The following is a 16,777-nucleotide window of genomic DNA, read 5'->3' on the forward strand; positions in this document are numbered from 1 at the left end:
CACAAACTTTCTGTCTCATTTAGCCTACATATTTCGGTAAGCGTAGCCATTATTGATTACCACGTGCCTTAAATTTATCAGTCGATTACTTCGCATAGAGTTTGTAGCCTATTAATATCGTGTGAATGCAGATTTTTTTTCGTTTTTATGTTTAGTTCAGTGGTTTCATCTTGTGCCTAATGTTCGTTTGAACAACGGTTCGACGCCATCAACGTCAATTTTTCTTTATCTTTAAATTAATTTTGCGATGTACAGAAGCTTTTAAAAAAAAGTAAGGTTAAAGCTAATGGGTTAGGGTTAATTCTTAATCAATTCGGAAAATCTTACTTTAAGACTAGTGACCACAACCAATTTTATTTTTCAACTTTTTTAAACTTGACTTGACTAGGTGTGTCTCCAGGCTTAATTTTTTTTTTCAAGCTCAATGTTTAGATTTGGACCTGAAAGGCGAAAATTGGTTGCTGACTTTGAAAACCGCGCAAAAAAATGAATTGGTAAAAACAATTGCCGCCCGCGGTAACCAGTGATGATTACACTTACAGAAATATGCAAATGAGACAGAAAGATTGTGGGAAAAAAAATTACTACCCCTTCACCGAAATTGACAGAGTGAAGTTTTCCAATTGTTGAAGTGTTGTTGTCTGTGAATTATTCCATCCATTAGTACCCGCTGAATGAAGAGCAGTCCTTAAAGCCCGTTGCTAAAGCGCACAATCCGAGAGTCGAACCAGCGCCGCTTGATCTTGGAGTTTGTACGTTCGTGAGGTCAGGCGCTGCAACTAACTGAGCTATCGTGGTGGAAAGTTCGCTACAAGATAGCTAGATAAATCAGATAATGTTGAGAAAACACGAAGTGGTCCTAGCAATAATTGTTTTTATTTGAATTATTATATTTGATTATTCCAATTGTTTGTGATTTTTAATTCTCGCTCTTATTTGCCTGTCTCTTGTAACATGAAGCAATACGTATATAAAATATGTATTACTTACGTAATAGATATTTTATTACACCATACATACATACGTAAATATGTATTACATACATAATATGTAATACATTATGTTAAACCCGCTAAGGTTACTTTGTTTTGCTTGTCTCTGGTTCAAAAATGCAAACTCTTTACCAAAGCTTTATCAGTAATAAAATATGTAAAATGTAGAAAAATTATTTATATCCTGTATTATAAAGTATATATAGTCTGTAAGTATTAATGCATTGCATAATTACATGCAATTTATGAGGCTTGGAGATTAAAGATTCAGCTGAAGTAGTAGGAAAAGCAAGGATCTCAATCTTCTTATAACGCTACACTTACACCTGTTACATCCGCTTGTTCCTACTGAGATAAACGTTGCTCTAACTCAACCGTCTTCGTAGCCTGCTGGTGTTGAGCTTTTCCACTTAATTATGGATTAATAGTAAGAGATATTTTTCTCTTCGTGTGAATGTGGTGTTGAAACACGCCACAGAGCACATCATCAACAACTGCACCATACACATCTAGCGGGGTGGATGATTGACTTGCCGTGGCTGATGAAACTAAACACTGGCTGCGCTCTCTAATAAAATTCCAGTGCAGTTTAAAAGCAATTTGATAAATTTGATAAATTCGGAAATCTGGGTGGAAAAAGGATTAACCCTCGACTCTAAAAGATCAAACGAAGAATTGTTATTGCTGTTACTGTATGACATATCCTTCACCAGCGTTGAAATTTTCTGCTCAACCATGCACCAATGGGAATGGCAACTTATTTTTCTTGTGAATGTGACGATGAGGAACAGACTGCAGACCACATCATCAATGAATGTACCATCTTCAAGCCACTTAACGGAGTGATAAGTCTGGGTGTTTTGGACGATGAAACCAATGACTGGCTGCTCTATTAGGTTTCCAGTGTAGTCCGGGAACAATGTGAATGTAAGGCGGTAAAAGAATAGGCCATCGGCCCCGGAGGCTCACACGACAGAAATAAAAAGAATAACTAGCTTTAAACTACTTATATAAAATATTCCTTCAATGTGCTTACGTATCCGCACATGGGGACATTTAAAAGACGTTTGTAAGCATTGAAACTGATTAATTAAATGGACTTAGAAGTTTAAAAAGCTGAAATATAACTTTTAAAAATTTTCGTATAACTTTTTGATAACTTTGCTTTATTTCTATTTATTTTATATGAAAACATCTTTTCCCTAGTTTTAACTATTTGGTAGCCACCTGCCATATGTCTAGAATGTGAATACGCCACAGCTTTTTCCTTTCCGCACAGAGAACTTGTAAGCTAGATATTGTTTGACAGACAACTGTATAAAATTACCTTGTATTTTAGGCTATTAAGTCCGTCTGACTTCATTTTAATGTGAACACCTTTCAGAAAAGGAAATCTTGCGTTATTTTCTTCATTCCCGGCATCTCGTTTGTGTGCAAACATCATATACCTAAGCAACAAAACAATCAATCAGTCTATCAGAATTACAATTTCAACGGCTTGAAAACGAGAAGCAAGTGTTCCATCTATCGTATTTAAGAAATGTAAAGTATCATACGATGAAATTGATAGTAGGCTACTTATTCTAACAATTCATATATCAGTCAGTCGAGTTCTAAAATATTCAGTAAAAATCAATTCGATTGCCAAAAACAATGTTCCAATATAACTGTCAAAAACTGAGCATTGATTTTTTTGACCACACAACTGTCTGGAGGCTGATAAGCAAACATCTGTTCGTTGTACCTGGATATTTTAATTGGGTATCTGATGACGCTCATTCCGGATGAACGGATTCTATAATACAATTCGTCGTCTTCTGCTCCCCATCCCCAAAACTTGTTTGAAAAACCATTTATTTTTTCAAACTGCTCTTTCGTTAGCACTGATGCGCCACCTGTCAGCAAACAGAAGATTGCCTTGTAGCTGTTAAAATGAAACTAGAGCACACTGCAAGAAAAACAGAAAAAAAAAACTTGTATTGTAATTTACTTTGAAAACAAATAGTAATTACATGCTATAGTGAAGGATTGATTGTTGAAACCTTTATCTGCGGAATATAAGGCTTTTTGAGAGCTTAATTTTGGCAGTTTTGAATAATTGTTTGAAGAAGACCCGGTAACTGAGCTTTGAAAGAATAAAGGTTCTAGGCCAAATTGTTACTGCATCTTCAAACGGCGTTAACGTTATTTTAATCATTTGGTGATGCTGAGTGGTATCCTTAAAAATACGTGGCTCAAGCGCACTCGTCGAGCATTGAACTAGCGCGCTTGATCTAATTTCTTCGTTTGTAACGATAGCCGTTTGAAGGCCTGAGCTATTGGTGTGGATTAAAAGCCTATCCGAAGTGCATTGTGTAAATATAACAGGATTCGTTCTACTGAAAGTAGGCTGCAGAGTAAAGGAAGAATGAACCAGATAATTTAATTGACATGTTATCGTTGCAGCAAGACCGCAACGATAACATGTAAAACCGGTGGTTAAGAGAATTCGGACGGCTTTGTCTTCTGCGACGCTTTTTTTCTTGGTTGGTCAATGATCATTGGTCATACACGTCTCCTCATACTTGGAGACGGTCTCATGCACAGTGAGCTGCCACGTATCATCACTTTGTTCATGTAACTCATTATTGTCAGAGTCCTCCTGCAGCATAGACTTTGCTTTTCTATGAGAATATATTGAATGCATGCCTCTCGTATAAAACTTTTATTGGCAATAGAACACTTTTAGCTTACCCCTCTATGACGTAAGCTACTTAACAAGGGTCTATCTATTTTCCAAGAAGTCCAAATTTCACAATTCACATATTTGTGAAGTCCCTGTGTAAAGTTATCTGCTTGTAAAACGCCTTGCACCAAAAAAGTGCCCAGAATTCCTCTATTTACAGGACAATTCATCTGTTGTTTTTATTTTATGATGTTATCGAAAACGGAATCTGAGTAGGCTACCAGTAATGCTGTTAGAGGTATAACTCTGATTAAAAAAAATTATTAACCATGTTTATCATAACAGACTAAAAGTTAAGCCAGTGCAATTAAAATAATCTAATGAAACTTTCATGGCGTTTGAAGAACAAAAATTCACATACCGAAGTTTACAAAGTGTCGGTTTCGACACCTTGGTGGTTCTAGCATGGGCGCCGATCGCTCTTAAAAATTGGTGGGACATTTACAAGGAAAGGTAGGAAGGCGCGACGAGCGAAAGCGAGCTGGAAAAATCAGGGGTCTGTTCTGACAAACAAACAAATGCAGTAGGTACAAGTCTAATGCGATGTATAAATATTTTAATTGTCAGTGTCAGCATTGGACAGCAGACGTCCAAACACTGCAACTTGGCAACGAGCGAATTAAAAACGAAGTCCTTGGAGAGGTTGATTGAATTCAAAACTTTGTTTTGCACATAGCAGACCATTGCATGATTTAGCCGTTTTTGTGTCATGGTAGATCGCAATAAAGTTTTTTTATCGAAAAGTGGAAAATGACCATTCAGCTGAACACGAGCTGGCTGGTTAAAAAAGTTCCACTTGCGGAAACAATTGCCGAACAGTGGATGACATCTTCTTGAATATCATTCAAAAATTTTGCACCGACTTATTCCATTGCACTACTTTCGAGAGAAGCATAATTCTTGTGCAAGGGACTCTGTGTCAGAGAACTCAGGGTAATCGTCTCGTCTACCACATGTGATTGTAAGAGAACTCAGGGTAATCGTCTTGTCTACCACATGTGATTGTAAGAGAACTCAGGGTAATCGTCTCGTCTACCACATGTGATTGTAGCTTTCCACTAAAGAATGATTTTTGTAGTAGAATTTTGTAGTGCTCAAGATTGGTCGACTTGAAATAGTCAGTAAAATTTTGCTGCGCGCTGTCAATGACTACAAAATACTCTGACCAATATTTCGTCTCTGGTGTTTGAAGCTGAAGAGGTTGACCATGGCCATGCTGAAGACGGTTTGGGATCTTTCTGGGACGTGACAGTTTCAATAACTCAAGGTTGCAATCCTTTATTAGCCTCTCAGCATTTACAAAGACATGATGAAATTCTGCTTCACTGCGTAGATGGTGGAGTTCAGCACTACAAAGTTCAGCACCTTCAAGCATGCCAGACACAGTCATCGTGCAACCTTGCAAGGCTTTGTTAAAACGTTCCAGACACTGAATGACAGACAATGCCGCTAATAGCTCAAGCACACTCGACCCACGGGAAAAAGATTTCAAAAGCCAATGAACAGTTGTTGCTACATTTGAATCAAATTGACCCACGGCTGCTTCCAATACTGCCTTATAGTTATCAAGCACTGCTGTTACAGCAGCTGCCCGAGTGAGCCATCTTGTTGCACAAATTGGTTTCAGTTTTGATGCAGCCTGAGCCAAAGACTATTGTTTGTCATGAGTTGTAGACATTCGTTTTGAATTTCCCAGCCCGTGTAGGCCTACTTTGTTTTTCTTGTTTTCATCCACTGCTTTAAGTCTTTGTTATCTTCTGTGCGCAACAGCAGTAGATTTATAAAACGCATAAAACAAAAATGTTGTCCCCTCCTTTCAATAGATTTTAAACGTCTGACCAATAAAATTGTGACATTCGGTTAATATTTTCTATAGCTTACGTTATAAAAATAATGTAAAAAGATGGCGGGGACATGTAAAAAGATGGTGGGGACATGTCCCCGCTGTCCTATAGGGATCGGCGCCCATGCGTTCTAGCAGCAACACATTTCAGGTCTGCTCTCCATTCAGCACACCTATAGTAGCCTACTGTAGATGAAACAGCTCACAGACAACAGCACTTCAACAACTATCGGAAACTTCACTCTGCAAATCTCGGTAACCGACCCTGCGTCAGTGATTCAAATCCTCTACAAGTAAACTAAAGAAACGTCAAAGACTTTGTCAGTCCGAGTATAAAAATTTAAAACCAAACCATCCACATTCAAGCACGCTATTCAATCTCTTGCCAAGACACAGGGCCATGTTCTGGAAAGTCGAACACTTATTGACATTTGATGAGTCCTGGCAATGCCTTCACTACTTAGCTGGGAGGACAAAATATTGCAAGCTTGGTTACTAAATTTACTTACGCCTTTTGTTCAGCCTTAAGATAATACATTTTTGGTAAAGAGGTGATTTTCTTGAACCATACAAAAATAAAACTTAACAACCACACGGTATTTAACGTAATACAATATTGTGAAAATACCTTACCTGTTTATTTTTGTGCATTTATCTTTTTCGAATTAATGTATGTAGATTAGTTATGTATTTTCAATGTATGTATAGCATGAGTTATTTTGTTACTTGACAAGGGCTAACTTGGGTATGGCCGAAAACGTTCTTAATTATTAGTTTATTTTTACTTAATTGTATTATGTTAAATGCCGTGTGGTTGCTAGTTTTTATTTGTCTACGCTCTTAGTATAAATTTTCTAATCATTACAGTAATCTATCTCAACCGTATAACTTATGTTCATACCAAAAAACCAATCATACGGCATTTGGTATCGAAATTTGCTCATAGCCACCGCTAGATGTCGTGGTTGATCAGGACAACTGTACAAGACATTGTCGTTTTCCAATATCAGGTCAACATCGTGGAACACAAAGCATTGGAAATCGTAATCTTTAATGGATTCCATAAAACCGACATTGAGAAGTTTCGCTCGATTGAATGTGCCCTTTCCAACCTGAACAACAGAAAAAGATGTAAGACGAGCAATCTTCACTGCTCTGAGTAAATGATGGCTTAGCCTACAAGACAATCTACATTTGGCAAGAGAACGTGTGTATTTCAACAACCATCAAAACTTTTGTAGTGCATCTTGATTGATTGAATCTTTATCCTCAGACTTGGAAAGCTTCTTGCAGAGCTTAATCCTGGCAGTTTGGCATACTTGTAGACTAGAGGTTGAACTAACCCTAACCTAACCAACCCTGTTGGCCCACTGATGGCCAACTGTTGTACCAACTGTTTGGCCTGCTGTTGGTCACTGCGTTTCCAGTCCAGATTCTACAATTTAGAAGTCCATGGTTTTATAGAAGACAAAAGACATTCACATTAGTTTATTTTCAAAGTGACTCAAACTTAAACGACCTAAGTCAGGCCCGCAACCAGGGGGGGGGCATTGGGCGAATTTCCCCCCCCAAAATTTTTTGAAAAATTTTTAAGCGTTCTATGCAGTATGAAATGTACTATGAATCGTACACGTACAGCCATACTGTAGAATGTAGACTATCGAAACCGAAAGTAGGCTACGCTGGTTGGAAGCCATGCTAACGATTTTGTTCGATAAATTAGGCGGGCATCCTCATTATCTGTTACTCAAATTCCAAGCGCGGAATTGGTGTTAAACGAACTTGCCAAATCAAGTAGAAAGTTAGAGATTATGCTCTAAATTAAAATGTCATTTTGCATTTGCGAAGTCAACTTTTTTGGGCCTACAAACATAAAAGCTTGTTGAGCAGACAAAATGTTTCAGGATTGTAATTTGTAATTACCTTGTTGAGTTTATTCATATGTATCTGTTTGTTTATGTTGATGTAAATATATGTTATTGATTAATTTATGACTCCAGTCGTGCCAATGCAGTTCGTAGCCTACAGATGTTGTATTTTATTTGTAATCGACTGAACACATTACTGTATTATCGTAATTTTCTTCCTTGAGTAGTCATAGCTAAATGAGAAAAGGTTACAAGGACTAGTTTCCTTTAATGCTGTACTAAACAAAAACGTGATTGACATAAGTTATGACCACTGAACCGTAACATGGTAGTGCCACACACTCTTGTCCCTTATCAATGGGCGTGGACATTAACATAAAAATGTCACAATGCATCATTTTAATGTTTGTTCTTTGATAAAAATTAAATGTCCCCCCCGAAAATATTTGCTGGTTGCGGGCCTGACCTAAGTTAACACTGAGCAAAGTGAAGCAAAAAAATTACACAAGTAATGCCTCTAAACTAATTTACAACTTTTTTGGATTGTGACTGACTATGTGGTATTTGTGACGGTATAGTGATACTGATTCTGTAGAAGTCATAATAGAATGTCGGTTGTAACTTGTAAGCTTTAGCATTGTTAAGTCAATTTAGCTTTGGTAGTTAAATTTGGATTTACCATCTGTCTGTGATGGGATTCCTCTATCTTCATGTGTGAAGATGGGTTAGGTTTGTGAAAAGTTTAAAGTTTCAAGTTTGAGATAGATCACTTAGCTTTTTTTTAGAAAGAAAAAGAAAGATAGAGAAGAGGAATTAAAAAAGAATGAAGAAGCCATTTTGAAGTTCGTAAAAATTTCCTCTGCTAAAGAAACAGAAGAGGTTAGCAGCCATAGTAAATCGCCACCTCAAGTTGAGACGGAAGAAGTGTACCTCAAGCAAAACAATAACGAAGTAATCATTGAAAGAAAACAACCTATAAATGAAACATTTTTAAATCAAGATAAGACAGATGATATCTATTCTTCTCATAACGATGTCGCTACTTGGCCAGAAATATTAACTCATAACATGAGAGTTGAGATGATCAAATCAGGGCGCGAAAGGTTTCAGAATAAAGAAGGGCCATTCAAGCCGGCGATTAGAGTAATTAAAGAAGGAGCAGAGAAGGAATCCTTAAGCTTTCTGAACAAAAAGTGGATTTATAAGACGCTAAAGAATGGTGATAAAGTTCTCAGATCATGGCTGTTATATTCGGATAGTCACTTCGAATTATTATTGTTTCTGTTGCAGATTATTCAGTCGAGAAAAAGAATTCTCCATTTGTTTTCAAACCTTTGTAAATTTTTGGCGTCTTAATCCATGCATTTCTAGTCATGAAAATTCAAAACTTCATAAGCAGTGCATTGATAAATGGAATGAGCTCGCAGTGAGGCTTCACGTTCATCAAACAACTGACAAAGAAATCCAAATTCTTATGAATAAGGAAAAAAATAGATGGAGAGAAATCTTGCAGAGCGTAATCGCAGTCATAAAGTTTCTCAGTAAACAAAATCTTCCTTTGCGTGGTCATGGGGAAGATTCTAATTCAAGGAAGCAGGGAAACTTTCTTGAAATTTTTAAACTCCTTGCAAGTTACAGTGCAGTCATTTACGAGCACATTTTTAGTAACAAACTCTCCAAAAAGAGCATAACAACGTAGCCTACCTTTCACCAGCTATCCAAAATGAATTAATTGAGCTTTTTGGTGAAAAGGTAAAAGATCTCATGCTGGAGGAGATAGACAGCAAAGTATTTCTCAATTTTACTTGACAGTACTCCTGACGTCACTCATATCGATCAAATGGCTTTTATTGTTGGATACATCAAAATCGACAGCAATAACGAGGTACAAATAAAGGAATCCTTTCTGATTTTTTTTCCACTGCACGGAAAAAATGCAGACGAAATTACTAAATCTATTCTCATGTCTCAATGAGCTTCAGCAAAATGGCTTAGACATAATGATGTGTAGAGGCCAAGCATACGACAATGTTTCCACCATGGCAGGAGTCCGCGCTGGAGTAAAATGCAGAATAAAAAATATTAGTCATGGGTCTTTGTTTATCCCTTGTGGAAACCACTCACTTAACCTTGCAGGAGTTCACGCAGTGAGATCATCGGAAGCAAACATCGTTTATGTGAATCAACACCTTATTTATTCATGAGTCGTAAGCTTTACCTCACTGTTGCCGTTTTTATCGCAAGCTGTGAAAGAAGTTTTTCAAAACTTAAGTTGATTAAATCCTACCTGAGATCGACTATAGGAGAAAGCAGGTTGTCTGCGCAAGCAATAGCCCACTGTCCATTGAAAGTGATTTAGGCGAAACATTATCTTTTGACGATTTGATTTCTGATTTTGCTTCAATGAAAGCTGGACGTATTGATTCAATAAAACTAAACTTTATGGGTGGGGAGGGGGGGGGTGAAATTTCGTGCAAAAATCCAAGGGCGGCATATTGCGTTGCTACGCCACTGATGGCTACACTTACATAAATATGCAAATGAGACAGAAAGTTCGTTGGAAAAAAATTTGCGCCCCGGTTGCCGAGATTGACAGAGTGAAGTTTCCGATTGTTGAAGTTTTGTTGCTGGGGAATTATTCCACCCATTAGATGCCGCTAAATGGAGAGCAGTCCTAAGAATGCGTTGCTCAAGCGAACACCACGAGAGTCGAACCAGCGCTGCTTGATCTTGAAGCTTCTTCGTTCCAGAAGTCATGCGCTAACCAACTGAGCTATCGGGCGGCTATCTTAAATTTTAAACAACCAGTGATCTCATGCATAGATCTCAAGATCTGTCAAATTGTGCATGAATTCAAAATAAACGAGCTATTATTGACCCTATATCCTCCGGTCTTCCCACTACATTTAATTGTATTGTATTTAAGAACATCAATAAAGAAGGAAGATAAAAAATATTTTTGAAGCAAATTAGATCTACCAATCCTGTACATGATAAATTAGTTAAAAAATGTTGATTTTTGGATGTTGTTTGGATACCGGATGTTGTTGAGAGTGCTGTGTGTTGTTTGGATGTTCATAGTCTGTAGCCAGCTTGATTATTCATTGAGAACAGACATAAATAACAGTGAGAATTTAAGTTTTTCTTGTTCCATTTATAACCTATCATGATTGTTTCTTTTCTATTCTTTTACATTCCTTGATGGTGCAGGTTCTTTACTTTCATCGATTGTTATCAATCTCTTTTCATCGCATCTTTCTCTTTCAGCCGACCGTGTTTGCTTAAAAATTTACCTGTTGTTTTTTTCATGTACGTTTTAGACGTCCCCGTTTCCTAATCCCATTCACCTTTCAATCTTAAAACTTTTCTGAGACAATTTCTTCACATTCTCTTCTTACGTATGAGGTAATTTTTCTCTATTTGCATTTCATCCAGTTGAGTTATTCGATCTAAGCTCTGCAGCCATTTTATTGTGTTGCTATCAAACGCTGTGAGATTGGCATTCCAATTTCTAGGTCCGTAAATGGTCAGTGGAAATGTTCAAAAATAAAAAGTTTTCAATCCGATAATGACAAACATTTTGCTATCAGATGATGGGATGCTCTGCCTCACGAGCTCTAAACATGTCTTGTTTATTTTCTACAAAAGCAAACCATTTTTGATTAGTTAAGCTATGATCCTAATGGTTGAACTCTTTAATTCGATAGAAAAAAACTTTTATCTAATGTCTTTCTAATAGCTTACAGGTGAAAAATTCATTTCTGCATCCTTAGCATAATTTCGGGAAGCGGTAAAGGGGTATTAAATTATTTGGAAAATGAAGTGTTTTAACAGGTACACACTTTAACATACAGTTTTTTTCTGTAAACCAATTGACTCCAGTTATTGCGACTCTTTTATCACTTAGCCGAAGAGTTGATTCTTGCTTTGAACTTTGCTTGGCCATTACAAAAGAAAAAAAAAGAGTAATGGGTGATGGCGTGGGTGGGAATCGAACCCACGTAATCCAAATGACTGCTTCCCTACCCTGCAAACCGCTAATTAACGCTGCCAAGGAAGTAATGTACACATCATTCACTTTCTATCAGAAGAACACTCACAATATCACATGCATAAGTTACATGACTGTAATCACCTGAGTTAAATCTTGCCTTCTGTTTGTTTAATAAATCTCATGTTCTACAGTGACCTGCAGATTAAAAATAAATCCACCGGCTCTCACCAACACCAAATCATGTTTCAAATGATTGTTCATCTCATCATCAAAGGATACACAGAAAACATCTTTGAGAATACTCTTCAAGTGATGGAAAGAAGTAAATGTAACATGCCTTAGTAAAGAAAAATTTCATGCAGTTTGTTGTTGATGCAGTTTGCAGTTCTTTGCTTATTATCTTTGTATGGAAAAGCTTCAATTTTGTTATGTGCACTACACCTACTTTCATTCCCTTGTTGTACCTGTAGTATTTCAAGTGAGTAGAAATTTTTTAAAACATTATTTTCTTTTTATATTTGAACTAAAGTTAGTAGTTGCAATAAATTTAATATCAACCACAAAGTGGTTCATTTCTTTCGTTTGTAATTGTAAGTTATAGCGGTTTTATTCATTCATTTATAGCTCATACCAGTGTCAGATCCAGATAAGAGCATTGTTTGTAACGTGTGTTAGGTCATCACAAGAAGGGTTAAGAGAGCAGTTGGTGAAGATGTGCTTCATCGTCCGATTGTCTAAGCCACAATTGCCCATTGGATCGGAAGTCATCTTCCTTTGCCAATTATGATTCAACAATCAACATGCTTTGTTTAGTTCGGTGCTATGTGATTAGTAGTGGTGGAAATCGTGAAGGAGGTAGTTATAAAGTTGTAAAGCATATATGTTTAGGAATCTTCTAAAAATTAATCTGTTATCTAACTTTGAATGTCAATAATTGTTTACCCATAAGTGCTAAACCATTCGTCAGTCTTTCAACAATATTGCTTAACTGTCTCAAAAATAGAACTACTCGATTATTTCATTGACTGCTTGGTGTTTGTTATGTCATCAAACTACGTCATCTTTACGTGTTGAAGTAAGCAAGAACTGTGACATAAACCAATGAAACAATATTGTGTCATTTCAACATTAGATAATTGCAACAAATAGAGATTGTTTACACTGACTGTTCCCACTTACTTGATTAATCACATAAATCCTGTAATCAAGTTGCTGTCGTTGCAATATTGGATGCATATAGTGAAGAAAATAATGCAAATGGGTGTCTCGGTTGCGAAACGGAATTATTATTGCCACCTGGAATAAAGAACTACAGTAACTAATCTTGATAGAAAAAGAATATTTAATACAAAAAAAAACAATAAATGCTATTAATACTACAAACGTGTACGACTAATACTAATAATAATAATGTAATACTAAAAAAATTGATGTAAAACACAAAATATTTCTAAAATGTAGAAAAAAAGTGAAGTAGGCTACATGTAAATGGTGTATAGTACATAGAGATATACCGTAATAGTTTGAAACTGCATAAAATTTTTATAGCAGAGCCTTTTAAATTTTTCGCGACCACGGGACGTGTGTAGTGTATATACGTCTTAGGATTGTTGCAATGACGGCCAAGGTCGTGCTGATACGTTGGCTATGATACGTTTTGGTAAATCAGACAAAAATGTGAATGGTGATTGAAACATTTTTGGAAGACTTCGTTGGTCATAATGGCAAAAAAATTCAAAATGTATACACACGTTCGTGGTCGTAAAAGAGTTAAAACCATCAATTTCAATGGCAGAGTTAGGTGTAGTGAACCTTGCAGTAGTCCACGTAATCTTGTTTGCGATTACGATTACACCCTGTACGATTACAAAGTTTATTAAAAACTGTGGTGACGTTACGTTACAATTGACGTTGCGTTACGTGATGTTACGTTACGTTATAATTGACGTGACGTTACGTTACGATTGACGTGACGTTACAATTAAACATAAAATTGTCCAAGTTACATATTACAGTGTTACCTTCCACCTAGCTGTACATTCGGGTGGCCTATAACGACCTCCATCGATCACTAGAGGATTATTATTTTCAATTGTGTTGTAAGATGGGGTTGTTTCTGGAAGCGGCTTGGCATCTCTTCGTCCCTAATAGAAAAAAAAACAATGGTGCTTCATGTGTTTAGTATTACTATTTTGAATGATAACCAAACTCAAAAAATTATTAAGTCACTAAACAGGAAATTGCGAACACTCCTTTGTGATTTTAAAACGACTGCAGTGCCGGAACCAAAAAAGAGCATCATTTACAGCTCACGCCGGAGTCGTAGCCAGATAAGAGCATTGTTGATGAAGAAGTACTTTACCATCAACCATGCATCATTTATAGAATAACATTATTTAGATGATATCCTAAACATGAATACTTTAAGGGTCGAATGCAGAAAGGTAGCTCAAAACTACTGTAGTTTTAAGCAAGCTGGGCTTAGATAGTGGCTTGAGCCGAGTTTTGCGCTGCAGAAACTATTCTTACTTTAAGCCTAGCTTAAAACTCGTTTCATTCCAGGTTTTGAACCATCAATTTAAGACGCCAAAAAAGACGACTTAACAGCGGCGGATCTTGACTTAAGCATTTTTGCAAACTGGATTTCAAAGGATTGCGATGAAGTTGTGTAATCAGTCCATCGTGCAGGGCACTTTTTGAAGCTTGCTAAAATAATTGTTTGTAAAATTAATTCTTCGTTAAACAATTCTTCCTAAAGCATTTTTTCGTGCATGCAGTTGAAATTTGATGTACACGAAGAAATGCTTTACGAAGAATTGTTTTACGGATATCATTTTACGATCAACAGTTTACGAACAATTGTTTTACGAACAACTGTTGACGAACAATTTACCTATAACCATTCATTGCATTGGTTTTGTTTGTAAATTCGACAATAAAATATACAGAGTTAACAGAAATGATGGTAATGCAGCAGAGCAACAGAAGTCCTTTAAGAAAAGTGTTCAGTGATGAACTGGCTTCGAAACAAGTTGCCTTGTTGATTATTGTCATTTTGATGCGAATCACTTGAAAAGTCTTCATGGAAGTCCATTCCCGTAATGATATCATTGTGAGAGATAGCAACATTGTGCAGACAGGCCACTGCCACAATGATAACCAATGTATTTTCTAATTTGGTCCGCAGCGGAGTTCTCATGCAGCGGAATCTTTGTTTAAGAACACCGAAAGCTCTTTCCACAACTCCTCGTGTCTTGATATGGCTTCTATTATAGCGCACTTGTGCTGCACCTAATGGGTTTTGCAGCGGAGTCAGTAAATAACTTCGGAAAGCGTAGGGGAAGGTGAGGTAAGTTGAGCCAGTGGGTAAGTTGAGCCACCTCCCGTAACTCAAAAAATAAAAATCGCATCAACTTTCTACTGTCACCTACCTGACCGTTTACCTTATATGGAGCTGTTCTGTAAAGATTATAGGTCTTTGTCTTGTAAAAAGACAGAAAAACTGTTTTTAGTGATTTTGGGAAGTTTTTTGAACTTTTTGAAAAAAAATATTTTTTGAGTTTTACAAAATGTCTATGGCATTCACCAGTATTGATATGTCTAACAGTAATCACTAATGTTAGCTTATTCAGAAACTATTAAAGTGAGGTTGCTAGCTCATATATGACTGGAGAAATTCCCGTTTAACTTTTAATGGCGGCCTTGAGGTAAGTTGAGCCAGTGATGTACAGGTAAGTTGAGTCGGTGGCTCAACTTACCTCACTTCAGCTGCCAGTGTTAAGTGATGATATACTGTATGTAGTCATTAAATAGATAACAAAGTGTATTTTACTCTTTAATAGTCTAAATCTCTGGAAAAAATAATTTGTCCATTGGTCTATTGAAGTTTAAATTTATTTGTAGTGTAACTTGCAGCCTACTAGCAACATGCAAAGGAAAACCCGACCTGTACATTACATTGGTAAAATCGAATGCTTCAATGAAGATGGAGAAATTGAGGCCAACTTTTTAAGAAAAGTGCCTGGAAAGTCCGAGGAAAAGTTGTCCTTTGTCTTTAAAGCAGACGATGAGTGTGCTTTTCTTAAAGAGGATGTCGTTACAGCTTCCTCACACGACCAGTTGGAGAAACTTTCTGCCGTCAGCAGAAATTCCGGTTTTCATGCTCTCTTGATCAGTGGCATATGGAATAAGTTTAGATCTGACAGACAACGGAAATTGATTTAGAAAATTCACATTTGGAGGTTTATTTAATCAGGATTGCGTAATAATTCATCGTTTTATTTTCTGTTCTGCAGGTCAGTTGACACGATCTGCTAGTACTACATTGATTCAACGTCTGTTGACGTTTAATCAACAAAAAAGTGGCAGATTTGTCGGCTGGGAAGTGCGCAATTTCACAGTCGAACAGTCACAACCAGGCCCTGATTTAGGGGGGAAGAGGGGACAGGTGCCCCGGGCTCTCCGACTTTTGAAGGGGCCCCTACGTGGAAAAAATGTGATTTTGTGTTATTTTTTCTTCCTTTCAGCCTTTGAAGTTTCTGCAAAATGCTGTGCAGTGCTGGATTGATGCTACTGTAGACGCAGAGGGGTTTTTTTGCGCCGTAGGCTTGAAAAAAAATTTTGCAGGGGGGCCCCCCGATCTAAAAGTGCCCCGGGCCCCCATCAGCTAAATCCGGCTCTGGTCACAACAAAATAAATTTATCCTTTTACATGTTGTTCTTTCTTCCTGGTAGCAGCTATGTATTAACTGCTACCCAACCTGTCTTCTTTCTAACTTTCGACTCAGGTTCCACATGTGTTGAGTTAAGATTGTATATTGTCAAAAAGAGACGGGTTCAATTGTGATGTGGAATAATCACTGCACACTCTAATACGTCCGTCCGATAGATTTATCACATCGTAAAAGGCCGAACCACGTTTTCGCCAAGCAGCAAAACACGAGTTAGTGAATAAAGAAAAAATAATGAGAGATTGTCGCTCAAGCATGACAGTGCATCGCAATGATGACGTCACCATTGCGTCACAGTCCATGTTACAATTCGGGACAATTATCTGGGCAATAATTTTGTGAACATATGTATTGCATAGCATTTTATAATGTAGGCTACCATCGCTACAGCTTTTGTTATTGAACAAAAACGAGTGGCTCAACTTTCCTCACACCCCGGCTCAACTTACCACGTGGGGTAGGTAAGTTGAGCCAAAATGACGTAATAGTTAAAACATGTTTTTTTTTAATATTCTTATGAGTTATGAAAAAATTTTTTTTGTTAAATTAAGGCCAAAGCATCAACCATTATGCTGCCACTTTCGCTTTTATTGTAAACCAAGCGGTTTTCTTAGTAGAAGCGTTTA

General features: G+C 37.0%; 1 protein-coding gene across 1 annotated transcript in view; it reads right to left on the reverse strand.

Moving 5' to 3' along the window:
* LOC145770469 (beta-1,4-galactosyltransferase 2-like) overlaps positions 1-16,777 on the reverse strand; it is a 32,905-nt gene that overhangs the window by 1,535 nt on the left and 14,593 nt on the right. The window contains exons 3-7 of the mRNA XM_082582133.1: positions 13,444-13,566; positions 12,602-12,718; positions 6,462-6,672; positions 2,737-2,887; positions 2,320-2,440 (exon numbers count right to left, since the gene is read on the reverse strand). Coding sequence (XP_082438259.1) covers positions 2,320-2,440; positions 2,737-2,887; positions 6,462-6,672; positions 12,602-12,718; positions 13,444-13,566 — 723 coding nt within the window. The remainder of the gene's footprint in view (positions 1-2,319; positions 2,441-2,736; positions 2,888-6,461; positions 6,673-12,601; positions 12,719-13,443; positions 13,567-16,777) is intronic.

The sequence above is a fragment of the Aplidium turbinatum genome, chromosome 1, assembly GCF_918807975.1.
Source record: "Aplidium turbinatum chromosome 1, kaAplTurb1.1, whole genome shotgun sequence".
In the NCBI taxonomy this organism is placed as follows: domain Eukaryota; kingdom Metazoa; phylum Chordata; class Ascidiacea; order Aplousobranchia; family Polyclinidae; genus Aplidium; species Aplidium turbinatum.